Below are 27,976 nucleotides of genomic sequence, written 5' to 3'. Positions count from 1 at the left end.
AAAGTCTGCGCGCGTAGATTTATAAAATCTACCCCAATATGCTCGAAGGTGTGGTCTTATCTACAGGTTCTCAGGTTGATGGCAGCCACCTTAGAGGTGGTTCCATGAGAAAGGGCACATATGCGTCCTCTTCAGCGCACACTGCTTGCTCATTGGAGTCCACAGTCTTAGGACTAATTGATATGGTTTTATTTACTGGTGGAGATAAACATCCAACTGCAGTGGTGGTTGTAAGTGGATAATCTAAGAAAGGGAGTTTCCCTACGAACACCGGACTGGCTAGTACTCATGACGGATAAGAGTCTCCAGGATTGGGGGGCTCACTGCCAAGTGCTGACAGTGCAGGGGTGCTGGAGTACTGAAGAGTCTCTCTGGACCATCAATTGGGTGGAAGCCTGTGCCATTCAGTTGGCATGCTTGCAATTCGTCGACAGCTTGCAGGGTCCAGAGGTCCGGATAATGTCAGACAATGCAACGACAGTGGCTTACATCAATCACCAGGAAGGAATCAAGAGCCAGCAAGTGTCGCAGGAAATAACCCAGTTCATGGAATGGGCAGAAGTAAATCTCAGTCTCACGCATTGCTGGAAAAGACAATGTAACAGCAGACTTTCTCAGTAGACAGTCTGTATCCAGGAGAATGGGAATTGTCAAATGAGGTATTCCAGATCATAGTGGACTGCTGGGGCCTCCTGTTTCTTGACTTGCTGGTGTCATCTCACAATGCAAGGGTCACAGGAGAGATCTAAAGTCCTTGGACACTGATGCCCTTGTGCAGGAGTGGCTGGAAGGCAAGCTTCTATATGCCTTTCCCTCGTTGCCCATGTTGGGCAGAATGATTCAGAGAATCGAGAGTCACACGGGGATGGTGCTTCTGGTGGCACCAGATTGGCTCAGGAGGCTGAGGTATGCAGATCTGCAACGGCTCCTGTTGGACTCTACTATCTGGTTACTAGTCCACAGGGATCTACTATGGCAGGGGCCTGTTCTTCAGAAGATCTGACTCAATTTTGTTTTACATTATGGCCCTTGAGAGTGCTCGGTTGCTGAAGCATGGATATTCCACTGCTGTGTTTGCCACCTTGCTTCGAGCGAGAAAGTTCTCCACTTTCTTAGCCTATGTTCGGGTTTGGCAAGTGTTTGAGACTTGGTGTGAGGATTGAGGGGTTCATCCTCGTTAGGTTAAGATCCCGCTCATTTTGGATATTTTGCAGGATGGATTGGTTAGTCCTTAATTCATTGAAGGTACAGGTGGTGGCTCTTGCCTGTTCCAAGGTCAGGTGAATGGTGGACTCTTGGCCCATCCAGATGTGGCCCGATTCTTAAAAGGGGTGAAACAATTTTATCCTCCCTTGTGGTTACAGTGCCCTTATGGAGTCTTAATCTAGTTTTGGATTTTTTGGTGGGTCCCACCTTTCGACCACTGTGAGGCCTCTCCTTGAGGTTACTTACTTTGAAAATGGTGTTTCTTGTGGAAATTTGTTCTGCACATAGAGTCTCCGAACTGCAGGCCTTGTCTTGCCGGAAACAGTTTCTGCGAGTGACTCCGGGGGCGATATAACTGTATACTACTCCGTCTTTTTTGCCAAAGGTGGTCTTGGATTTTCACTTGAATCAATCAATTTCCCTGCCAATTATGGAAAGGGAGAGAGATGCAGATGAATATCGCCTGTTATGGACCTTGGATATCAAGAGGCATATCCTGAGGTATTTGGAGATTTCTAAACCTCTCAGGAAGACGGATCGGCTGTTAATACTCCATGGTGGGAGTAAACAGGGTGAGCTGATGCCGGTCTATATACAATACAGGCAGTGCATGCAAATCTATCTTAATCATATTCATTGTGGATATCCTGAAAACCTGGCCTATATTATGGCTCTCGAGGACCAGAGTTTGCAAATCTGGTATAGTGTCATGCAATTTGTTTCTGCTTAGAATTCTGGTGGTTAGCCTATCTATCTATATACATGGATGTTAAACTGAAACATTTCATCATTTGTGAATTGTAAAATTTAATACAAAGATTTGAAAATAAATTTGGATTTTAGTACCATATGAATTTTATATGAAGATAAGTAACTAGGGTTGACAACTGGCTCCATTTTTTTTCAGGACAGGCTGATCCAGTCCTTGTTTTACCTCGCTGCTATTCTTAGGGAAATCAGTAGGAAATCCAGAACTACAAGGTAAAACCTGGACTGCATCAATCTATTCTGAGAAATGGAGCCAGTTGGCAATCCTATTTTAGGTAGCTGAAAAAGTTAGTAAATGTGCACCAAACAAATGCAGTAGATTAACATATACTAGTGGTACTCCTCTTTATCAGTTTGAGATATTTTTGCATTAAGAAGCATTTACATGTTGTTTTGCATACTTCAGAAGATTACCTTCCAGTGGCACTGTGCTACTTTAAAAATTCTGTGATGTAAGAGTCATACCGAGGACTCTGAAAATCCACATTCTTTCTAAGTTTTGATGCCTTTCATTGAACCAGCATAAGAATAATCCAATGATGTTAAAGCATAAGAGCCTTCAAGACTACATTAGGTCCCTTCTTTGGATTATGATCTGTTGGCCAAAAATCTTTAGAAGAGATTATCACTATTCATATAGTACAATATTTTCAAACGATATCACTATCTCTAAGCAATCCAGTTTTACCCAACACCAACAGGACTACTCAAATTCTGTACTGCGCTTTATTTTGAGAGACTGGAAAACATTAAAAAACTGAAATATGTTGTGATATGCATGTTCAAAATACACAGGATCAAGGGAGCAGAGAATGTGTCTTCACCCTTCTTAAGCAGTCTTAATGATAAGTAAGGCAGCCATATTTATAAAAAATGCATTTTTAATGTTTTGCATTGTACATTTTTTTTTACACAAAAGCTTGAATGTCCACTTTCAACAAAGGCAGTTATGGCATAGTAAAAAAAAAATTATCTAACTTTTATCATTATTTTTAAACCTTTCAAAAATAAACAGTTGCACTTGCACTGCATGGTCATAAAAAGTATGATCTTTTATTTCTAGGTTTTGTTTTTGAGGTGTCATGGAAGACTAGAGTACAGGAACACTGCAAACAAAGGCCAGGGCAAACATACTACAATGAAACATATTCAACAATTTTATTTTTCTTAAGCTACATTGTCCTTTCATTATTTATCAAGTCAGCAGGGCAGGATTAAGGCAGTAATTAAGGCACATTGCAGAAGTCCGCACGATTATTCAAAAAGCACCAGCGTAATCCTTGTTAATGTAAAACGTATTGAGCAGATCACGGGTGACAGTTACCAAAATGTGCCTCACAACATAGCAGTTTACTACCACAGACTAAGCTAGTATAACTCTAGGTGCCCTGTTGTGTAAAGATTTCTATAGGATTCTGAGGCAGCAATATGAACTGGTCATTAGTAGTAAGGCTGGGGAGTCCACCCGCTTCACAAATTTTTCTTGATTATCATCGGGCTGTGGCAATCCTATTGGATTCACTCTTTTCTGATGTTGTATAAGGCCCACTGAACATACTTATTTGTTCTGCCCTTCCCAATGAAGAGAAAAAACTATGCAAAAGAGCCTTCCTATCCAAGACTGATACCCAGATATTAAAATTAAAGCATCTACTTGGCTGCATTATGTGAGTGAAAGGTCACTTGCTCAGAAAACAATGACATTTTAAAAACTGATTCTTTGCTGGATGCCTAAATCTTAGACGAGTCATAGGTACTGAATTTTTTTTATCTTTTTGAGGTTCTCTCTTTCCTCTCTCCACATTGTGAACTAACATCGTATTTGTGTTTCCTTATATGACTCTTCTGTTCAATCATCATTGCTTTCTTTTGGTTATCAAGCATTCAATTCTTGATGTAAATGTTAAAACTTAATAAAGAAAAATTAAACGGATTCCTAAATCTTAGAATCATATAAGCAAATTAGTCCCTGAGGATTTATGTAGACTAGTGAATTGGCCCCCCCTCCTTGTATAAAACCTTAATTCTGTTCTAAAAAAAACCCCCTAAGTTTTATAAAAATGTTTTTTCTAGTAAATTTGGTGCTCATAAAAGGTGTTAAATTGATATCACCCAGCTCTTTAATTTATTTCCAGCCTTATGGGCAGTGCAAATGTTCTCATGCTGCCATGCCAATATGTCTCAACCTTGTGACAGTGAAATCACCCTTAGGGGGCAAGAAAAATTCATATTCTAGACACACGCAAGCCTTAGCTTCCCTCTTGGAACTGCCAACCAGGAAGTCAATTAGTACCGGCTGTGGTGGTCTAGTGATGTGAGTACTTGGTGGGAAATGGACTAAAACTTTCAATTTATTTCAGATAAAACAGTCCTGCAATCTCTAGACTTCTTTTTTTTAATCACTAAACACTGAATGGTTGCCACCTGGTAATGATGGCCAATCAATATCAACCTGAGTTGGATTTTGTCCAGTTCTCTAGGGGTAAAACACTCGGGATCCCTTTGCCAATCCACAAAACCATCCAGTCCCAACTAAAGGACTTCTATATTTTCGTTTTTAGAACTGAGAGAATAAACTTTTTATTCTACAGTTTTCTGAAACAGTTGTGTGACTATCTTGACTAACATCTTTCTGCCAAAACAGTTTCAAGATTGCTCCATGGAAATCCAACTAATGAGCAAAAACAGATTTATCAATGAATGCAGCCAAAACACAAAGGCAGCCAACCTATTCCAGTCCATTCTCTTATAGATGAAATTTTGGGCACCATTAGTTTTACACTTCCCCTATGTTTACAGTACAGCAAGGATGACCAATTCTGACCCTTGATGACTGCAAATACAACTTTTCGGGATAATCAAATCATGCAAATTAACCCAGTTCTTACATCAAATGTACATAGATATACCTCATCATTACTCTTTGCAGAGTATTGATGAGGTATATCTGACTCTCAACAATGTTTGCAGTTTTTGAAACCTGCAGTTGGCCATCTCTATGATACCGTTAGGGAACAATGTGCCCAAAATAGTGATTCTGCCATATGTGAAAGTGTAAGAATGCACATGATTCTCTTAGGATTTTCCCTAAGAGAAAAATCCTACAACTTGTACAACTGGAAAGGGGCATCCTACAAATTGTACAACTGGAAAGGGGCATCAGAAAGACACAGTGGACATCAACAGCTCCGAGCCAGAAAAAAGTGAGGATGTTAAAGATAAGTATATTATATTTGCCTTTTTGTTTCTAAAAGACAAAATCTCCATTGATATCTCAACTGGATGCAACAACTGTCTATTAAGAACAACATTCTCTATTAATTTAAGTGTTTTTGCTTTTGGCTAATTAGTGCAGAGTGCAGTAGATAAATTGCATATAGTTTGTTTATACCTAAATGTTTTAAAGAATATACATATAAACTACATAGATATATTTTTTTTAACATAAATTAGAACATTAAGACTTTTTTGCATTCTAGCATGTATCTTGTACATTCAGTTTTTATCTCACATCTTTAATATCCTAGCTTTTCTACTGGCTGATGCTTCTTGAATTTCTAGCCTGTGCTTTTTACAGTGAGGCACAAACATGTCTGGAATTTTAACATACATGGAGAATGGGTATTCTATAAATCACACACAGACATATTAACAAAGGTCACAATTTAAACTGCTCAAATCATTTGTTAACATGAAATGTCTTTTTGATGGGATACTTTGGTAGACAGCAAATCAACCTTAATACATTGAAGAAAAAATAAATAACACATATGTATATCCATTTTGCTTTATGTCCATAGTAGGTGCTTTTTCTTTTTTTTCTTTTTACAGTACTACTTGCAAACTGACCTGTACTGAAAGCTGAACGGGAACACAACAACAGCAACAAAAAAAAGAACGTGTAAAAGAAAGGACCTTATTCAGCAGGGGGGGGGTCTTCTCTTTTTACATGTTACTCGATGGAGAAAATTCCATAAGAACACAATCAACATATTTCTTCCCACTTCCGAATCAAAATCTGCTGTAATGCCTGGAGCAGAACGATAAAGAGCAAAACAAGTTTCTCCCTCTATCCCTTACAGAGACGGGCTGCAGCCGAGGGCTGGAGACTGGAATGGTCTGCCCCATCACTCCGTGACAAAGCTATGGAAACAGGAGGCCAAGCAAGACACTGCAGTCTTGGGGCCGATTTATTCCAGGTACATTTGAACTTCTTCATTACTCTGTATCCTGTTGCTTCTATAGGACATTAGCAGATTGCTAACCCCAAGTCCGGGACAGCCTTTATCCTATCCAACTGTTAACGTCTTCCTGTCTACTCTTTCTAACCTCCCCTTCCTTATTCTTTTGAGTCTCTAAGAAGTCACAAAGGGAAGGATTAGGTGAGTGTAGCTTTCAAATTTCAGCCATAGCTTTTAACACTGCAGGTGAAAAATAAAGAAGGCTCTGATGGGTGAACGAAGGCACTTGGTAACACAGGATGAGGAGAGCGTTCCCTGCTCCTTCCCCTTGAAGAACAGTCAGTGTGTCAACAGTTTAAGCCTCGTGATCCAGCTGACTAGCAGCGATGGCTCTGTGGAAGGAGCCTTTGTGGGCGATGTGACGGAACTCTTTCTGGAGGCTTCCTCTTGGAAAGGGATGGTGGCACTGTTGTGGAGATCTGCGTTCACCAAGCACCTGCTGCCTCTGATGTAGTCCGTGCCCCTCACTAGTTGCCTGTCAGCCATGGCCCTGGAAAAATAATGGTGCGTGGAGGTGCTCTCTTCAATGATGGGAGGAATCCTCTCATTGCTGAAGTACCTGCAGAGGGCATCGTCGCCTGAGAAAGATGGAAAGGGGAGGTTAGCATTCATTAAACATATCCCACAAAAACTAAGCAGGCACCTCTACATAATTAATGAAAATTGTCTATATGTTAGAATGCAAATTATGCTGTTTTGTTGCTCATATAAAAAAAAAAAATCATGGGTTGGTTTCGAGACTCAGTGCTATGTGGAAAGTTCTGGATTCGATCCCAAAGTTGGGGGTCCACTGTTCCCCCAAGTCAGCTGAGGATGTGGCAGAGGCGGTGTTCTCAGTGCCCCGGGGACAGGCAAGTAGTTGTGATCATTGCTCAAGGGTGACACCCCAGGGACCAGATTCAGGGCCCATGAGAGTAGGGTTCTGGTCATTGACTAGGGTCTGGTCAGCTCAGGACCATCACTCAATGACCAGACCAGGTATGCTAGTGGGGGAAAAAGTAACAGAAAAATCTTTTTGTAGTTACAAATCAAGGTTCATGGCATCAGGATCTCAGCCTTGGTTATAATTGACCTGAAGGCCCAAAAGGAGCAGGAGGTAACTGGCAGGTCAAAAAACAATCATTCCATTTCCTCCTCTGAAATTGCTTGCAGATATATTTATAGCTATTTGATATTCCACCTCTTACTAAGAATGGCATCAATGTGAATTATAATCAAATTTCGAAACAGAAAAATTACAATAAATTTAGGCACAGACACAGTGCATTTGAGATAAATTTGTACTGGTGTTTCATTTGCAGTTGGAAAAGCATTGAGAGTCAGGGCTTTATTTGTGGGGGAATGGCCCTGAATGCTTAAGAGGCAGAACAGCTGAGGTGTTCTTCTCTAGCCCCTTCCCTCTAGGCAGCCTGCAGGGAAGAAAAGGAGAGGGCGTAAGCCTGGAGCACACCCAGAACACAACAGCCACTCTGCCCCCTAACCATCCCCTCTCCCCTCCTGTCCCTTTCACTCTCCCCCCTCCCCCCCTCCCCCCCAACACACGCATACACCTTGCCTCCTGTATTGCAGGGAACAGAAGGGGAAAGGGAGAAACCGAAGCGCACACTGCAAAGAATAGACACCAAAAGGGTGACCTCTTTTTGTGTCTTTTATCAACCCAGAATGGAGTTCTGCCACCTTTTTCCTGGGACTCAAGAAAACAGAGCAGAACTGGCAATTTAAATCAATCCTAGCTTCCTGGTAGAAAGAGAACAGAGCCAGTAGTTGCATGGATCATTTATGCTGGAGCTGCTTATCCTGAAAGGAGGGCAACCACATAGCTTTGATTTTTGTGCAATTGGCCAGCACCGTTGAGGCTGTGAGGGAGAACAGCCATGGTAAACAATTCATGGGGTGAATGCTGGCAAGCCCCGCTGCTTCTGCCACTACTGGGTGTGATGGTTTCCTGCATATTGTGCCGTCATCCCAGGCTCTGCTGCTTCTGGTGACCACACCAATAGCCCCCAACACCTCAACTGTAATTATAAGTTTTCCCAAGATCTCTTCCGCATTAGCATTTAAATATGGCAGCATGATCTCCTCCAAATACTTCTCTATATCCACCTCTGAAGTAAACTCTTCATTAGTGTATAGGTCCTCAAACAATTGATTAAACCTTGTCCTAATAGCCACACTTTCCATTACCATAGTCGTAGATCTATCTTTAATTTTATTATGTGGGATTCAGAAGTTCTATTTTTTAATTTATGAGCTAATAATTTCCCAGCTCTATTATCATGTTAATAGTAAGATTGTTTAACTAAGTCCAAATGATAAGCTATTTCTGCTTCATCTAACATATTTAACTTATGTATGATATCTTCCATTTTACCTAATAATCCATTTTTTGGGTTTTGTTTAAGTTGTAATTCCAAATCCGCTAATTATTTCATTAATAACTTTCTTTCTGTTTCTCTTGTTTTCTTGTAGGATGCCACGCCAATCAATTTGCCTCTCACTACAGCTTTGAGAAAATCCCAAAGGACAGCCGGGAACACCTCATCGTTGTCATTATGCTACATATATTCTAACATTGTTGCAGGTATCTGCTGCTCACAGGTTTTATCTTTAAGTAAATCATCAGGCAGGGGGCAGCCCCTGGGAGGCAGGGGAGCCGCGGTGCGTCTCCGGAGGAGGGCTGCAAGAAAAGTAAGTTACATTTCACATGTCGCTTTTCTCCTTTTTCGCTTTCAATGCTTCGGGAGGAGGGTAGAGAGGACTGGGCTGCCCCTTTTTCGCTCACCGGCCAGGGCAGGTGAGCGAGGGCTGGGGGAAAGTTTGCCGCCTACCCTTACCCCTGCCTCTAACGCAGGGGTAAGGGTAGGCGGTAAGTTAGCAGGGTAAACGCGCAGCAAAACTGCAGGTTTAAAAAGCGATAATCGGGGCGCGCGTTACTGTATGGGAGGGAATAGCTAATCCGATCGTTTACATCTCATATACATGCCGCAGGCGGAAGGGGTTTCCCGTTAATTTAAAGAGGCGGTAAGGATGGGTTAAAAGGGTTAGTGAATCGCGGGTTGGACTAACGCAGCCAAATTGTGAGTAGAAAGCGGGTTAGAAGCAGGGTAACCACGGCCGCACTTTACTGTATTGACCTGACAGTTAGAAAAGTTACGCCTGCCCGAGGCTGGCGTAACTCGTGCGTGCCGGCCAGCTGGCCGGCGCACGATTCCCCAGCCCAGGAGCAGTGTCGGAGGCCTCGACCATGCCCCCAAAATGCCCCCGGGCCAGAACCACGTCCGCGGCCCCGTCCCGAATGACACGCCACCCCCTAGCAAAGCCCCGGGACTTAAGCGCATCCCGGGGCTTGCGTGCACCGCCGAGCCTATTCAACTTAGGCTCGGCGCACGCAGGGAGAGGTTGGGGCAGGTTTTCGAGGGGTACACGTGTATCTTACGCGCGTACCCCTTTGAAAATCTTCCCCTTATTTACTAGGCAGTCCGATAGGCGTATTTGCTTGGCAGTGACTAGTCTGAACATCAATGAGTGCAGAAAGATGATTGACACGCCTCCTCCGCGGGACCATGAGTCAGGGATGTGACATATTTGATAGCTAGGAGGGCAAAGGTGGGTGATACTTTTCCTTCATCTAGCCAAGTTTCCGTTAAGCATAGGATGTGGAGCTTGAATTCTTCTTTTAGGTCCAGCATGTGGTGGGACCTATTGTTTGTGGAATGTGTATTGAGGAGGCCAAGTTGTAAGAAGGGAGAGGTAATTTGTTTTATTTCAGCAGATATCCCAGGCTGAAGGGGAATGAAGATTCCGTACATGAGATTTTCTAGGTGGGTGGAGGTTTCTCCTACCCCAAACTTCCAATAAACATTGAATGGATTTGCTGAAACACATATGGTGGGTTACACTACTTCCTTTTAGATAGGAGTTAGATTGCTGGTGAAGTTTTTTTGTTTTGTTTTTCCTTACAGTTCTTTAGTTTCTTTTAGTGATGTTTGAGCAATTAGTATGGATTTTAGTTCTCAACTTAAATAGCACCAGGCTCAAACTTTCCAAACTTTCTCCATTGCCAATGCTTTTGTCACCAAAGTACTCAATCTTCAAAAATATTTGAATGTTTATAACAGAGGATAGTCTTTGAAAATCAGAATGTCAATCCCTGTTTAATAGTGTAAACCAAGGCATGTATTTATCAAATTGTGTTCATGCACACTGTCATATGTGGTTATTCAGCAGGCTTCATTGAGATTAATGGGACTCATTGACTAACAACATGCATTAGTGCAAATATATCTTCAAATCACAAATATGAAGATGTACTAAAATGTCAACTTGTTTCACCTGACTCAGTAAGCCATTGCATGCAAATTTATCTTATGCATATTCATTGTGGATTTCCTGAAAATCCAATTGGCTTGTGACACTTGAGGACCGGAGTTGCCCACTCCTGTACTAGGCTTTTTTCCCCATAGACACAGAATGGAAGAAAGGTCTTAGTGAATTAAGCCATAAGTCTTGCAGCAGTATAGTTGAAATAGAGCAGATCTGCCACCTGCTGATCAATTAAATACTCCTCTCAACACTCTTGGAATGAAAGAGGACCATTCTCAGCATTGTTAACAATGGTACATGGGGAACTACCTCTTAGAAGGAGTTAACCCTCAGGGATACAGTTCTTGTCCAAGATTTTACACAAAGCATTGCCCATGAGCTAGTGCTTTCAGACAAGCACAAGTGGGGCCCTTCTCCTGGCCCATTCTACTGCTCCAAGTCTATGCTTGCTTTCCAGGTGCTGTGCAAGCAGTGTAGGTACCCATGGCAAAGTATTAAATTCCATGGAAAATTATGCAAGGACTGGATATTAATGTGGAACCTTTGCCTAATGTAAAATAAATTGCTGGAACGCCATGCAATATGGAAAATGGATATAGTAACTAACTCAGCAAACTAATCAGGAATTCCACTGCAGAGCAACGCAAGTATGGGCAGGCAGGGAACAGCAGGGAGTTATAGCTTTGCTCCCAAGAATAAAACTCAAAATAGCAGCTTACATTTCCTTCACAGAAATCAGTTCCCAATGTGCTTTACATATTTTATACCACTGAAACACCTATGTATAAGCTTCTTCTGGGGGGTGGATGGCCTGATATCACCTTATGGTTGTCCAAACTGCACGAAAGCTTCCAAAGGAGAGAGGGAACAATATTATTGTTACTGTTATTATCCAATTAGTTTGGTACCCTAAGAAACAGGGAGGCCAATAATTGAAAGAAAAAAGTAGAATGGATAACTTATGCAGCTAAACTTAGCTGCATAAGTTATCTCAGACATTCAGCAGGATTAACATCCTGCAGAGTATCCCCGATTAAAGTTATCTGGCTAAAGGTAACCAGCCAGCTGTGTCCGACAAGGGCCCCAAGTCACTGTGGTCAGCAGACAAAGTTAATATGATCTGGAAACACCACAATCAGGCATTCCTTATTCTAGCTGGAGTCCTTGTCCGGCAATTGTCCTTTACATGTCTTCTGATTAATCTAAATCAGCTGTTCCTAAACCTGTCCTGGTGACTGTACAGCCAGTCTGATTTTCAAGATATCCACACTGAAATATGCAGGGTGCACACATTTATCTCATGCATATTCAATATGGATATCCTGAAAACCCACTAGGGTTAGAGCAATGGACTGAGAACCAGGGAAGCCTGGGTTCAAACCCTAACTCTCACACTGACATTCCTTGTGACCTTGAGCAAATCACATTGCCTCAGGCACCCACCTGGGGGTACATTTTAAAAGACAGCTCGCGCGCACAAGGGGGTGCACATTTGTGCAACTTGCGCGCGCCAAGCCCTGCGCGCGCTGCCTGTTCCCTCCGAGGCCGTTCCGAAATCGGAACGGCCTCGGAGGGAACTTTCCTTCCACCCCCCCGCACCTTCCCCTCCCTAACCCACCCCCCCGGCCCTATCTAGACCCCCCAACTTTATCCGAAAAGTTACTACTGCCTCCGGGCAGTAGTAACTTACGCGCGCTGGTGCAGCAGGCCCTGACACAGGCCGCTGTGTCGGGGCACTCGGTCACGCCCCCGGACCGCCCACATGCCCCCGATCCGACACCACACCCCCTGGTCACGCCCACAACTGCCCCTTTTTGCAAGCCCCGGGACTTACGCTCGGCACTCGCAGGGGGGTTTTAAAAGGGTTACGCGCGCACCTTATGCACGTAACCCTTTTAAAATCCGGCCCATAGATTGTAAGCTCTCTGGGGCACGGACTTATTGTACATAAATACATATTATCATTGCACAGCACTGCATACATCCAGAGGTATTGCTATGCATTATAAAATCCAGCTGACTGTGGACTCATCAGGAGGTTTGGGAACCACTGATGCTCAATATCTTGAACTTCTGCCAAACTGTGCAGGAGCGCTCTTGAGGTTTTCCTAATCTGTGGCTGATTTCATATCATCACTGCATTTTACAGCAAGTTATTTATTATCAGCATTTTTTCTGTTTACTGATGTGGTGATATTATGAAGTTATGTCCACTTAATTCCCATTTTGGTTGAAGGATTCTCTTCTGTCACTTGCCTTTTCTCCCTGGCGGTCTGGTCCTTGTAAAAGGTTCCGCGGACACCATCCAGCTACTTTCTGCAGGCATGGACAAGGGCCGAGGTTTACCTGCAGGACACGTACATTGTGCGAGGAGAAGGGAAAAAGTAAATATGGAAGTAAGTGAAGGAGAAGCATATATGCAGGTTATCTTAACTTAATGTCAGCACATTATAATATCAATTTTAATCCCAATCTATATAAATAAAAATGTAAATGTTTGTTTGTTCAAAATCTTAAATCTCCGAAAGTTCTTCACCGATTGCTTTGAAATTTTGACACAACGTTGCTTTCGAATACGCGTGTGTTTTTATATACTATATTATATAGATATCACACCTGTGACAGGTAAAAACATGCTTTTTTGGAAAAACAGCGCCATCTGTTGGACGTAAAAGCAACACACGCTATCTACAATATAAATGGGCTCTGACCGACGGACCACAAATGCGCAGTAGAGAGCAGCTCTACCGCGCATGGGCGCACCATAGAGCTCTGCTCTACCTGCTGGGTGTCACAGAGGGGAGGAGGAAAGGGCAGACGAGTCGCCGCTCCGAGAAACGGCTCAGCCCGTTCCTCCGCCGCTGGGGAAGGGGGGAGGGAGTAGGGACTGCCGGACAGTTACACACAGGAGGAGGAAAGGGTAAAAGAGTCGCCAAGCCAGTCCGTCCACCTCCGGGCAAGGGGGGGAGGGAGTTGGGATGGCCGGAGCAGAGCAAATGCAGAAACATGCGCTTTCTCTTTTCTTTCTTTTCCATTTAACCAGACTGAGCCACAGCAACGCGTGGCCGGGTACAGCTAGTTTATAATAATTTAACTCTCAAGTTCAAATTTATATTTTCTGTTTCATGGATAGAATATAAACAAGCTTGCGGTGGAAAATGTCTTGTGCTTGGAGATCTTGACTTAAAACAAAACGTTTCAGCAGGGGTCCCCCAAACTTTTCACAATGATCACACGAGATATTTCAAATCACAGAGAGAGGCTGCCAGGGGGCACCTTTCGGTGATTTGGGAGGCTGGGAGAAGGATTCCCAAGGGGGTGGCAGATAGAGCGTCAGTAATATGGGTGAATGACAGAGTAGGGTGTTTGTGTGTGGGCACAGATTTACCCATAGCCAACATAGGCAGCTGCTTCCAGTCACCAACTAGCTTCATGGTCCCGCAGAACACAATTTGTTTTGCCTTTAGCAGGTGACGCCCAACGCAGGTGCAGAACTGCTTGCCTATGGCCTGATGCAGAGCGGACGCTCCTCAGGATACTTCTGGCAGTGGCAGCATGGCAGAGAGCAGGAATGGCAATACAAATAGTGCAGTAGGTTGCCTTAGGGCATGACCGAGTCGCGCCAATTGCCAGTTGAGTTGACCTGCAGCGCTTGCTCAGAGTCAGAGCCCTACTAGCCTGTGTAGATGGGTGTGATACTAGTTGGTAAGGGGGGGGACAGGGGAGGAGAAGAGAAAGCCTAAAGAGAGAGTGCGAGCAAATCAGGGTCCTGCCTGGAGGGTGCGGAAGGAGGAAGAGAAAAATGGATACTGGGGAAGGGGCTTTGGTGGGAGGAGGGGAGTAGAGAGAAAGTGGGCTTTAGTGAATGGGAGAGGGGAGATTAAATTTAGAAGCACCAGAGAGGACAACTTCTAAACCGAGTGCCTTTTTGCATCAAAATCTTAAATGTGCTCCTGTCTCTGTGTGTGGCACACTCTTTCCTGCTCACACTTCCCCGTATACTCTTGTTCTTTTGCTCTTCCCTATTCCCTTTCCTCCTCGCCCTTTCTTCTCCTCCCCTTTCCTCTCACTTCATTTATTTTATTTGCTGAGATGTTATATAACCACATTTTTCTCTTAGTTTGGTGTTATTTATAATTTTATAACTGTTCACTGTATGAAACTGTTGTCACAATGTAAACCGGAATGAAGGCAGCCTGCTATATTTCGGTATAAAAAAGAATATAAATAAATAAATAAATAAAAATATTTTCCTCTTTGACTGGCAGGGCCTGGGAATCCCACCAGCTTTTGGGGAAAAAACTTGCTCTGCAGGCCAGTTGCAGCCAAGGGAAGGGAAAGTATGGCAGGCTGGATAATCTTGCTCTGTGGGGACAATCACCAAAATGCAAATTATCGTCTATTTAGGAATTATAATAAGCAATATGCAATAACACACATTTACAATATACAAGTGGCAACCTATGAAAAAGTGCCAAGGGGATCTCCAGGTCCAGACAATCTCCTGTCTCCTCCTGGGCTTCCAAGGACTTCTCGCTCTGCTGCTAGGGTGGGGACTTATAGCCCCTCACTTGGCCTCCCCCCTGCTCCTTGAGCTTAGGGAGGGGATCAGCTAAGATTTTACGATTAGCGGACTCAGATTTCATAAATAAATAAATAGATTCCCCTGAATCCATGCAGAGTGCACAATGTGGAGACCAATTATTACAATAGGTGCTATAAGAGAGCTTTCCTTTCTTCTCTTGTTGACTGTATGTCACTCAAAAAAAAAAATAAACACACTATTTTTTGGTATTACAGCTTTTACTTTTTCAAATGACACCTAAACTGTGACTCTATTAGAAGAGATGCCAGAATTACTCACATCCTGAATAGACTGTGGAACACAAGGCCCATACAAATCTCTTCAGCCATCCCAAGTATGACATATTCCAGCATACACCACAAACCCTGGAGTGTCTTATTACATTTACACAATGGAGAACATGATGACAACATGTATTAAAAAGCAGCTTTTAGTGTGTGTGTGGAGGGGTATTTTGAGCTATATCATGGATTCTGTCAATGGAAATGGATCCCATGTCATAAAAAGTCATTACTAATGCACAAACAGACGGCAAATGGCAAGCACTGATAAACAGGGCTTTCATTTTGCAGAAGCCATTATGAGGTTTCATGAAACTGTAACCCCACCCCCACCTCAGTCTATTAAGCTCAACTGGAACTTCGAAACCGCCCACACTCTTAGCTCTGAGCAGCAGTGCTGAAATGACAGGCCAACTCACCATACAATGGCGTTTTTTCCCTCATCTTTGCCGGCAGTACGTTGGCTTCCATTGGATAGATGGGCAGCTGATCGGAATCGGCAATGGTAAACCTTCGCCTACGACTTTCCTGGTCCAGGAAAGAATTGGGAGATTCTGCGCCTTTTGAGCGAGGTGAAAGAAGCAGCGGCGGCTGTGGCGGGGGCGATCGATGCTTGAGGACTGCACCATAACCAAAACTTCCCTTGTCATCGCTGAAAGAGAAGGAGGACACTTGGATGAAGTGTTTTAAGGAGCTGCTGCATCATTTACATTACAATAGCTGTTACCTGGTTATCTTAATTACTCAGAGGTTTTTTTTAAATTGCCCCTTTATTATATATTTTTTATTCATTAAAAAATAAAAATAAAATATAATACAATTTTTTTTAAAGCATTCTTAGGTTCCTTTTTAGGTGCAGCTCAAATTTTTGCCTCATAGTGACTTGAAAAATCATACTTTTTCCTAACCAATATCCTGGGCCTAGACCACATCCCATTAAACTGAAGGCATTCATCCAATGATCCCTTTTTGCATAACCGCTCACATTATTATCACAAAACAGGGTGCATTTTTAAGTCATATTGCGGTGGCTGATCAAGGGTCAAAGTCACTAAAGTATATGACCGATAAGAGAACTAACCTGGAGTGTACGCTTATCCACTGCTCATTGTGGCCTCTATTCTGCAAAATTTGCAGGTGTGCAATAAAAAAAATTATGTACAGCACAGAAGTAAATAACTTGTGCAGAACAGAGCTGAATATTCCTGAATATTGCTGAGGAATTTGTTAGAACAGAGGCCTGTGTGATTAATTCAGCTACAAACTCCCTATGAATGTAATTGAAGCAGGGCTACTTTAACCAGGTAAAATTGATTTCAGTGTGCAGATACAAAGCTACAAAAATAAGAAACATCTATGTATTTATATATATCATTAATACTATGTTTAATATCTGAGTGAAGGTATGAGTGAGCAAAGGACAATATAGTTGTCTTTTTATGTCTGCCACAAGCCTCATCCCTTGTTTTCATCTATTCCTCCACTTCAGATTTCACTATTCTCTGGTTTGTTCTTGGCTATGCTTGAATCCGTCCCACTGCTGACATCAGTGCAGGCTCAGAGCTTAAGAAATAGGCCTGTTGTGGAGCAGCTTGTCCTTTTAGGAGCCATATGAGAGCATTATTTAGAAGGTAGACTTTGTTTTTGTAAGTGTGAATTGAGGAAATATTATTGTATTTTAAAATGTTTAGCTTTATTTTATTGTATTTTTACAATTTATAAATTTTTCAGTATGCTATTACAGTTATGCTGTTATTGTATACAATTCTATAATGCTTATAAGTCACTCTGAGTCTTTGTCAGAAGAGTAGGCGATACATTTAAAAAGAAACAGAAATTAATGTTTTCCCTTCCAAGCAAGCCCATTATCATGTACTTTTGCTAAATTGTCTGCCTCCATTATAATGCACTAAATATCTCAACTGTTTTCACAACCTTTTTTTCTTAATGTTTTATAGCAAGCTGGTCTTGCACGCAAAATATATGTGAATAATTTGATTCCACACATACTTCTGTACGTGCCAAAAAAGAGGCATTGCCAGAGAGAGCGTTGGGGTGTGGGTGGGGTGGTTGAGGGGCTGGAGTTTGATTTTATAAAGTATGAGTGAAAACCCACATGCAAACGTTACGCTGTACTAGAAGCAGGGCGTAACGTTGTGCAAGGGGAGCTTCGTGCACACACTTTCAGAGAATTTTCCGTGCGAAAGCATGCACGTACTTTCTGGTCTGAAAATATGCAAGACAGTGGCTTATGCACTTTGTGTCCTCTGAAAATCTGTGCAACCTGATGTTCCTTGGCTGGGGAGTCAAGTTTAGAAGATCAACAGCTGCATGAGCCGTAACATACCGAGGAGCGTAGGGAACTGCTGGAGGAGGGGGGATGTAGAGATCCAGAATGGCCGGTTTCTCTTTCTTCAGTGAGGTGTCCATTGTACTTTCCGGTGACTGGGTTGTGGTTGGTGGAGGACTTGTCTGAAATCAAAGCAACAGAAGATGATAAAGCAAGAAGTCGCCTGCTCCTCCCCTAATCAAAATATCTTTGAAGACGTGGGGTCAAGAGGCTCCTAAAAACTGGATGTTTCTACAACGTATTCCTTTCAAGAGTTTCCTCATTTGTGAGATTCATTTAGCACTTTGTGCTGGAAGCACAGACGTAAATCTTGCTGAGATTTTCTTAATTCTGAACAGTTAGCAGGAAACACCAGAAATGGTGATTAGTAGGATAAACTGAAAATGATTCCCCCTTTTACACTGTGCAATGACAGCTAGTGAAGCCCTGAATTTGCAAGGCAGCTGTAATGACATCTTGTGTTTAAAAAGCAGTGTGGGCAATATTCAATAGCCTGCCTAGACACTGTGGATAGATTTGTCTCCACGGAACCAGTAGGCAATTTCAAAGAAATGATGGGGTCCATAGCTCAACGCATTTATCTGGCTAAGTCTAGTACTTAGCCAGACAAACATAGGAATCTGAAAATCCCACCAGTCAGGGCACCACTTTGATCACCCCAAACTTAGCCGGATGAGTATATGGCCTGCTAAAAACGTACCTGGCTACGTCAGGGGCAGTTTGGGGGCATTCCTGGATGGAGGAGAGTTATTTAGCTAGCAGCCGATATTCAGTGTTTTCTAGCTAAGTCAGTAGGATAACTCTAGGACTGCCTCAGAGCAGCCCTAAAATGTTCCAGGTATGTGTACCTGGATAACTTTGTACCTTAACTGGCTATAGTCAAAATATAGCTGGTTAAGTGCAGGAAAAAAAAAATCTTGTGGGCCTGAAGGTCTGATTCCCTTCCCCACTCCTAAAGGACTAAAACCGAGCCTGACCATCCCCCACCTGCCCCCACCCCCCCCAAGAGATGTAAAATAAATTTGATCTATTGGCCCAAGGAGGCTCACTTCCCCAAATTCAAGAAATATATGAGGCCTCCACTCCCTCATCCCACAAGACCGACTCAAACCCTCCTGCCCCCGTCCAGAACCCCCAAAAGGTCCAAAGCCGCGAGGAGGGTGGTGCAATCATAGGGCTCCTGGCAGGGTCCAGCGTTGCAATCAGATAACAGAAAGACAGTGACTCTTGATGCCGCTAGGACGGCTACAACTGCACTGTACTCCCAGTGGCCGAGCCTCTTGGGGAGTGCTGTGAGGGGCAGGAGGCTTCCTGGCAGCATTGCGGGGGAAGGGAAGAGGGCATGAGGAGGGGCCCGGAGGCTGCTGCAGGTTGAGGCAACTGAAGAAGCCAAAGACATCAGTTCTCAGGTCTTTTTCCTTCCTAACCCTAATGGACAGCGTCTTTGCCAGCTTAATAAAAAGCTTGGATGAGCAGAGATCCCCCAGTGAAAAAGTACGCTGAGAGAAGTCCTGCAGGGAATCTTCCTCCTCCTCCTCTCACCATCAGACAACACTGAGCCATAACCTCAATAACAATGAGGGTGTCCAAAGAGGAGATCGATACTGGTCTGATAAGGAAATGTCCAGTACAGACTCAGAATAAACTTATCCAACTTCTACCCCTTCCAATTCACTGAAAGGTCTCCTCTGCAAGAGGAGCGTCAGACACCTCATGGTGAGGACTTACTCCCAACGCTAAAAACTCTTGAGGAAGGAATGCGCACCTGTGCGGGACTTTGGGCGGTGGGGAGCTTTTATGCACACGTAAGGGCATCTCGATTTCTTGTGCCAAGCGTCCGATGACGCCTTGCTCTGAAATGAGGAATGGCTCTGCTGCTCAGCCTTGTGTCAAGCCCTGCTGACGCTTTCCTCGGGGCGTCCACCTCCCAGGTGCGGTACTGCTGCTCCTAGATGACATCTGACCCCAGCTGTAGTGGCTGGAGGAGTCATGATCTAGGCGCAGGCAGTGACAGCAGAAAGTGATGGACATACCAAGCCCAAAAAGCCCAAGGCTAGCGGCTTCAAGGCCTGTTTTTTTTCTTACTCATTTAATTCTCTTTTTTTTAAAATAAAACTTAAAAGTTCTGTTTGAGGAGCAGAGCAATAAGGCCAAAAAAACCCAAACAAACAAAGAGAGAGACTGGGACACGTCCATGCAGTAGTTTGGACGGAGAAAGACTGAGGGGCTCACAAGGCAGTGTGCATGCGTGGGATCTCCTGTGCATGCTCAGTAAAGTCTTTACTGAGCTTTGCGAGCTGGTTCCGGTGTCAGCGCCTTCGGATGACATCACCTACGCATTATGGCTAATTCATGCCTGTTGTTCAACAGAAAACGTATATGCCATCATTTTTGACAGATTCAATGGGAAATGTATAGGGGAAGGAAGTGGTATGTTTACAGGACCCAGTGCCAAAATAGGCCTTCTGCAGACTCCCAGGTTAATATAGCATGGAAAAAACATAAATGAGACTCTTGGGTTCTACATAAACTGTGGTGAAAATCAGTGGAAGAAGGTAGTGCAAGCTGTACTTTTGCCTGTCGAGCCGTACAATTCTTCCTTTCCAGTAAGAGGAATTTCAAACTTTCCAAACATTCTTGCACGGTTCGTTCGGTGATCATTAAACCGAAGAGGTAAGAGTTCAACAGTGCAGGCCTTGTTATTGCTGCACGCTGCTCGACAGTAACGAATGGGACATTACGTGGGACACGGCAAGCAGCTGAGGGGTGCAGTAACTGAAGGACTGCCAAACCCAACATTTTTCCACCATCAGCGTTTGTTCTGGTCAGCGCTGTATAACTTGAGTCTTTACATCCAGTGCGTTGCTTTTGTTATGGCATAAACACATTTAACCCATCGGTGCTCGACAATTCCATTTATCTGTCATTACTATAGAGTTTTCCCAGGGTGCCTAGGTTAAAAAGAATTACAGAGGGGCATCTCTGGTTGCCTGAATCAGACGTCAGCTAAGCTGACGTGTACCCAGCAAGTGTATAGGACTATGCATAACAAAAATGAGAAAAGAAAATATACATAAAAGTTAATTTTCCCTGAAAATAATGGGATTTCTTCCAGGGCTGAAGCAAGTAACTGCACGAGGAGCACAGTGCTTTCAGACAGGCTACTGGGACCCAGCAAGGAGGGGAAAATGTGTTTCCCCGATTATGCACCAAGCGTTATTTTCTCTTTTTTTTTCTATGTTTTACACTTTGTACTACACTAGCGCATGTACAAGTCAGTTAAGTTGAAACGTACTAAAAAGAAGACAAGAAATAGATCTTGTTTTCTCTCTCACAATGAGGAAACTTTCCTTTGGTGGGTTACAGGCATCCCTTTGTGCTCGGCAATTTTGTCAGTGTCAGCTCAGCTTGACTGCGACTTGTTAAGGTACTTGAAGAAACAGACCTGCTCAAGAAGCGACAGCTAAAGATAGGCTGTACAAATTACATTGTCAACGTACTCTTGGGAAACTACTTGACAAGAACTGGCATTTTAAACAAAATAGCTCCATCATTTTCAGTACAACAGACTTGGCATAAAAAGACTTGACATTAACAGAGTTAGTATCTTATTCACTCCACATGAAATGGTTTGAGATTTGGGGAAAATGTGGCATAAAGCTGGATGTGTGGGATATGAAGTGGGGTGCACTTTATAATTATTATTTTTTGAAATGTTGTGTTCTCTTTCAAACCAAAAAAACAAAGCTTGGCTCTGGTTGCTATAGCATTTGGATCACTAATTGTAAACAGAAGTAATGGATTTTTAGCACTACTATTAATCATTTCCATAACACCATTAGATGCATGCAACACTATACAGACACAAATCAGAGAGAGTCCTGGCTCAGCGAAGCTTAAAACTGAGTTGAGGCACACAAATAAGATAAATAGAAGGCTTTGGGAAATATATACATCACAGTAAACATGGATAAAATCGACAAGGCTATGACCAGGAGGAGGCAGTGTTAAAAGCAACCACAAAAAGATGAGTCTTTAGGGAGGGCTTGAACACTGCCAGAGAGGGGGCATGATGCAGCAACTCAGAGAGAGACAGCTCCAGACAGATGGCGCAGATTGGGAGCTGGCGATGGAGGAGATGGGCCAGATGAGAACAGCCTGAACGGAGGTCACAAGGACGGAGTGTAGGGAGCCATAAAGAATGAGAGGTAATGAGGAGCTGCAGAGTGAAGGTACTGGTAAATAGGTAGAAGAGTGATCTGTATGTGAAAATAGATGGAGAGCCAGTGGAGTGAACAGGGGAGGAGGGGGCTATAAGGTTGTAATGACACTGGTGGAAGATGCATCTCATAGCTGAATTTTGATTAGGCTGTAGTGGAGACAGAGGGTTCAACAGGAGGTGATGAGAGAGCAAATAAGGGTTTAGGCAATGTGTTCAGAAAGCAAGGGACAGATTTTTGGGGATGTTATAAAGAAAGAAATGTTTTAGCACTGTTTTGGCTGCGCGCAGAGAAGGCGAGAGAGAAGTCGAAGTTTACCTCAAAGGTGAGGGCTGAAGCGACTGGGAGGGTGACAAGTGTTATCCATGGAGGAAGAAAGAGAGGGAAGGGGCAGGGAGTGGGAGTAAATAAGTTTTGTCTTGACCATTTTAAGTTTAATATGGTGGTGGGACATCCAGGCAGTGATGTATGGCAAGCAGGCTGAAATCTGGACCTGAATTCTGGGAGAAAGTTCTAGACCAGAGGTATATCTGGGAGTCATCAGTATGAAGATGGTATTGACAGCCATGGGCAAAGGGCAGAGGAACAAATATAGAGACAGAAGAGAAGGGGACCCAGCGAGAATTGCAGTGCAGAAAGACTGCTAATAGAATAATAGTGGAGCAGAGTTCACCAGAGTGTGATAGGAGAGATAACAGGAGAAACAAAATAGGACAGAGTCCTGAAATCCAGTTGATAGATCATGGAAGATGAGGCTCGCGTAAAAGATGCTGACCTCAGCCATGAAGAGGTAGCCGGACACTTTGGCAAGAGCTGTCTCCATGGAAGGCAGAAGGCAGCAGCTAAATTGGAATGGGTAGAGGATGACTTTAGATGCAAGAAATTCAAGGTAAGAGAGGTAAATGGCATGCTCAAGTAGACGGATGTGAAAGGCAGGAGAGAGATGGGAGAAGGGTGGGCATGGCCCAGTGAAGGATTTTTGAGGAGTGCCTGACGGCAGCAGGAGCAGTGGTGGTGGTGGAGGAAAGTGGGAGAACCGAAGGAAGGGATGACTGCAGGGAGGTCAGAAGAACAAGAAGTGAGTTTGGAGGAGGAATGAGTAAGGGCAGTTTCCTCCACTGTGATTTCAGAAAAGGAAGAAAAAAAAAGGAATAAAGTGAGAGAGGTGGAGGGAGCTCGGTGGAGAATTCAAGACTAATCTTGTGAACTTTTTTCATGGAAGAAATCCGCCATTGTCCAGGCAGAGTGTGTGAAGCTGGCGTGGAGAGCGTGACAATGAGGCGGCAGGGTTTGGAGACAAAGGCATCTGCCAGACAGACACAGCAGGGCTTGCTTGGTGAATGTAGCAGCTGACTAAAAGGAGGGGTGCATGAATATGAAATATGGGAAGTCAGCCTGGGAAGAGGGTTTGTGCCAGACGCACACCTGCACTGCACAATGGGCACGAAAATATCGGAGGAGAACCAACGCTAGGGCTTGGTGCACCTGGCAGAACTCGGGAGGGGTGAGGTGAGAGTGTCGAAAGCAGAGGACAGTATAGAGTTGTAACAGGAAATTGCACCATGAAGAGAATCCAACAAGGTTGTGGAAGGGGGGCGATGAGACAGTAGTGGACAGGGATGCAAGCGTCTGTAGCCTAGAGGCTCCTAAAGAAGTTGATGGTGGGCGACTGGATGGGACTGCACAGCGGGACGGTTAAATGCAAACATTATCAGATAATGGTCAGAGGTAGGGGAAGGACAGAGGTGGAAAAGCCTGAGAGAGGTTAATCGGAAAAATAAAGCACTAAGTCAAGGCCATGGCCATGTTAGTGAGTGAGAAGATGGAGGGCGGGGGGGAATGAAAAGGTCATGAACGCAGGGAAGTTTGTTGGAAATCAGAGAACGTGAGAAAAGAAGCGAAGAGAGGGGAAGGAGGGGCAATGGTTGGTGTGCGCAGATGGGGTGAGGAGGGCTCCTTAGGAAGACAATTGTAAAGGCATTGTACCCATGTTAATCGGCCCTCTGAAAAGTCGGATAAAAGTCTGCGTGCACCTCCACCGTGGGTGAAGTTTTAGTTGCTTTGAAAGAAGGCATGCCCCTGGGGGGGGGGGGGGGGGAGCTGTTTAGGTAACAGGAGGAAACGTACATGTGCGGATGGCATTTTTTCAACTCCGACAGGCTGATGCAATATCGGAGCGGGGAAAGCGGGCGCTCATGATTGAAAGCCTGCTCTCCTAATGCGCGCCGATCGACCTCTCCGGGGCGACCCGATTTAATATCTAAAGCGGCTGCTACGGTAAAAAGGAAGCGCCAGGGGAAACTGTGCGCCCCTAGCGCCCCCTCGGCAGCGGGCGCCCAGGAGAGGTGGCTGTCGGTGGGTTAGGACAACGGACGCCAAATTTTACCTGTGGCCATGCACAGGTTAGGAAAATGAATGCTCGTTAATTGAGTGTCCTTTCTCCTAACCTGACCACCAGCACACTTTTCTTCTTTTACCTTTTTTTTTTTTTTTAAAGGTTTTCCTCCTTTTTGTTCCTCCGACTTAATATCGCCACTATATTAAGTCAGAGGAAGTACAGAAAAGCAATATTTCCTGCTTTTCTGTACACTTTTTGGGCTGCTCAAAAATTAATGCCTGCTCTGGGTAGGGGTTAAAATGTGCGTGTCGGGCGCACTTTTTTTTTTTTTTATGCATGGGGGAGAATAGCTAATAGCCTCATCAACATGCATTTGCATGTGATGAGCACTATTAGCTTCGCGGGGGGGCGGAGTTGGACACGCGTTTTGGACGTGCTAATCCCCTTATAGCATAAGGGGCTGTGGAAGTGGGTCCAAAATGCGCGTCCAACCGAGGGTTAACCGGTGCACTCGGCTGAGCAACACTGTATTGCATCGGCTTGTGCACGCATGTAATGTTCCAGCAAAAACCTAACGGCAGAAAAAAGAACGTGCAAATGATCGTTCATGCTTTGCACCAGCAGCAGGTTTCGGAGTGAAAACAGACACGCACTTTTGCTTTCAGAACTGGTGCAAAGGCCGCAGGTGAGCGGCATGGCATGCTCTTTGCTCCCGTGCAGACAAGTTTGGAGACAGCCCCCTTAAAGGACCTGGCTTAGTATCAATGTCTTCAGCTAAGGAGGAGGCGGAAAGAGGTGTGATGCAGGTGATGAGGATAAGGTGCCTTCAAGGAGAGATGAAAGGAAGAAACTGTGCAAACGGGAAGAGCAGAGGACAATTCAGAAGAGAAGACAGATGGGGAGACGGGGACCACAAGTACCTGTACAAGGGGAGGTCTCCAGCGCAGGTTTTTCAAAGGGGCAGGAGTAAAATTGGACATCCCTGTGGGACGTTTCTTCAGGAGCAGCGTAACACCAGCGGCATTCTCTCGCAGCTTGCCCACTAGATTTTTTAGTTGCCACCCGACCTTCAAAGTAAAGACACAAAATAACATGAAGGGTTTATCTGCAAGCTCTCAGCATTTAAATGCAAATTTATTTCCTCTTAGGAAATATTCAATGATGTGAAACCATAAAAGATTGTAGGTGGAAAGATTACTACAATCAGAGCTCCCAGTTCCTGCAGCAGAATCTTCAAGATTCTGTGGAAAGGGTTAGAAAATTCGGTGGCAAATTTGCATAATAAAAATAAGGAGGTCCATATTCAAAAGCCATTTAGGCAGATAAATCAAAACTCCTTCCTCAGATTAAAATGTGTAACTGAGGCCAGGCCCTCCCTCTGCAATATTAACTAGGACCCCGCTTCACCCCCAACCCCTTCCAGACCCTCTCCCCACTTCCCAAGGCATAAAAATCCCTGCCGGGAGCGGGGGTCTTGATTTACCTGCTCCCGGCGAGGTCTAGCACAGCTTATTTTAAAGCTGCGCTGGTAAGATAAACTATACTCAGTAGAGGTAGCTCTGGAAACGAAAATGGAGTGTGGTTTAACTCTTCCAGTGTAGCTTTAACATAAGCTGTGCTGGATCTCGCCAGGCGTGGGTAAGGCCAAACCCTGCTCCCGACAGGGATGTTTAGGCCTCGGGAAGTGGGGGGAGAGGGTCTGGGAGGGTTTGGGGTGCAGCGGGATGCTAGTTAACATTTCGGGGGGGGGGGGGGGGGGGGCTGGCCTTGGTTATACATTTTAATTTGAGGAAAGGGTGCCTCGCAGTGATGTGGGATATTTTTGTATTTATTAGATCGGGGTGAGAGTGAGGGGAGGGGGGGTGCAAGGCCCGATAAGGCATCTTTAATATTAGGTGGGGGGAGAGAGGAAATCGATCATAGGTCCCTTTAATTATTTTTTTTTTTTTTTGGCAAAAGCACTACTTTCCCGGATACCTTCTGAAGATATAAGTAGTAAGTTATCTGGTCACAAAAGGCCAGATAACTTAAAAACCTAAATGGCTAATATTCACCCGGTTAGGTTTTTAAGTTATCCAGGTACATGTAGCCAGATAACTGTAAGCAAGTATATTCAGTGGGACGTTTATCCCGCTGAATATACAGGACAAGTTAGCTAGCTGGCCTTAGCCGGATAACTTGTCCACTAAATGGCCCCCTGAACAGTGGCCTCGTCATTTTTTTAAATTTCATAAAAATTAAATCATTTTCTGAAATTTCTAAGTTCAGTTCATTTATTTGCTTCTTTATTAGATGAAAAGGAATTTTAGTGCTTGCTGCTGAGGAAAGGGGAGGAGGGAGAAGATGGGGAGAGAAGGGATTTCAGGCAGGAGGTGCAGAGGGATAAGGGATGGAGGAGGATAAAGGCATGGGGAGGGGAGGATGGGGAATCAGGAAGGAGAAGGAAAGGGAATGAGAGGAGGGGGAGGGGATCTGAGATCGGGGAGAAATGAATGATTAACTCATATCACTTCACCCTGATATCGATCCTCTCTCTCACTCACGCTCCATAGTCCCTTCAATCCTTTCCCCCCCACCTCACTGTCTCGCCACATATGCCCTCCCCATCTTCTCACTCACATCCCCAGCTCCTCGATCCACTCACTCTGGTGCCCTCCTGATTCTCTCACTCGCATTCTATAGTACCCCCAATCCCTTCACTTCCTCCCTCCCATTCCCCCATACTCCCTCTTGTCCCTACAACTCTCACTCTCTCTCCCTGCAGCCCTTCAGATCCCCTCATTTACTTCCTCCCCCATATCTCTCACATACTCTTGCCCGCCCTTCACCTCTCACTTACTCCTCTCCTCGCACCCCCATAGATCCCCTCACTCACTCTTGCCTCCTCGCCACCTCACTCTCTGTACCCGCCACTCCTCATATTATAAAATGAACTGCTGAAAGCCTGCTTTGAACAAAAAATCCCTTTGCTTTCTTCCTAAACATCATAATGCACACTTCAGCCTGCAACACTTCAAGGAGAGAATTCCAGAGTGTTGGATCAGCAACTGCAAACATTTGTTCTCTTGTTTCACATAGATGTAATTACCTAAAGCAAAGGTTCCCAAATCTGTCAGGTTTTCAAGATATCCACAATGAATATGCATGGAGGCAGTGCATGCAAATGTATCTCATGCATATTCATTGTGGATAAAATGAAATCTTGACTGGCTGGGGGGGGGGGGGGGGGTGTTTGGGAACCAATGGCCTAAAGAAAGGAATCTCTAGTAAACCTTTCCCCTGACGAGCGGGTACATAAATCTTCCAAGCCGTACTTTCCCCCATCCCCACACTCTACCTCCCCCTACCCACACCCCCTCGAATCCCCTCATTCTCTTGCCCCCCCACCCCATTTCTTCACCCCACCTCCCATCAGCTTTAAAAATAGGAGGGGGCACAGGCAGCAACGCAGCACCGCAGGCCACACGTCTTCCTCCTCTTCTCTCTGGGGCTGGTGTCTCGCTTTGCACGGCGTGCGACACCGCTGTGCTGCAGACTTCAAAGCACGATACTGGGGGGGGGGGGGGGGGGGCAGCAAAGGAGGTAAACACGGCCTTTGGTGCCACATTGCCGCCGAGCTGCAAACAAGTCGGGATCACAACTGGCAAGAGATACAGGGCCTCTA

The 27,976-nt window shown here is 44.4% G+C and overlaps 2 protein-coding genes across 4 annotated transcripts in view; one reads left to right on the top strand and one right to left on the bottom strand.

The window, feature by feature from the left end:
• GPATCH11 (G-patch domain containing 11) overlaps positions 1-27,976 on the top strand; it is a 1,168,394-nt gene that overhangs the window by 832,449 nt on the left and 307,969 nt on the right. The window lies entirely within an intron of this gene.
• Positions 2,739-27,976, bottom strand: part of CNKSR3 (CNKSR family member 3) — a 226,850-nt gene continuing 201,612 nt past the window's right edge. For all 3 annotated transcript variants that reach the window (XM_029594414.1, XM_029594413.1, XM_029594412.1), the window contains 5 exons: positions 25,233-25,379; positions 17,752-17,876; positions 15,824-16,056; positions 12,795-12,884; positions 2,739-6,793 (listed from right to left, as the gene is read on the bottom strand). In XM_029594414.1, coding sequence (XP_029450274.1) covers positions 6,495-6,793; positions 12,795-12,884; positions 15,824-16,056; positions 17,752-17,876; positions 25,233-25,379 — 894 coding nt within the window. In that variant the 3' untranslated portion in view covers positions 2,739-6,494. The remainder of the gene's footprint in view (positions 6,794-12,794; positions 12,885-15,823; positions 16,057-17,751; positions 17,877-25,232; positions 25,380-27,976) is intronic.

Source organism: Rhinatrema bivittatum, chromosome 3 (genome assembly GCF_901001135.1).
Source record: "Rhinatrema bivittatum chromosome 3, aRhiBiv1.1, whole genome shotgun sequence".
Lineage (NCBI taxonomy): Eukaryota > Metazoa > Chordata > Amphibia > Gymnophiona > Rhinatrematidae > Rhinatrema > Rhinatrema bivittatum.
The sequence above is the reverse complement of the archived record's forward strand: the minus strand, read 5'-3'. Positions and strand labels throughout refer to the sequence as shown.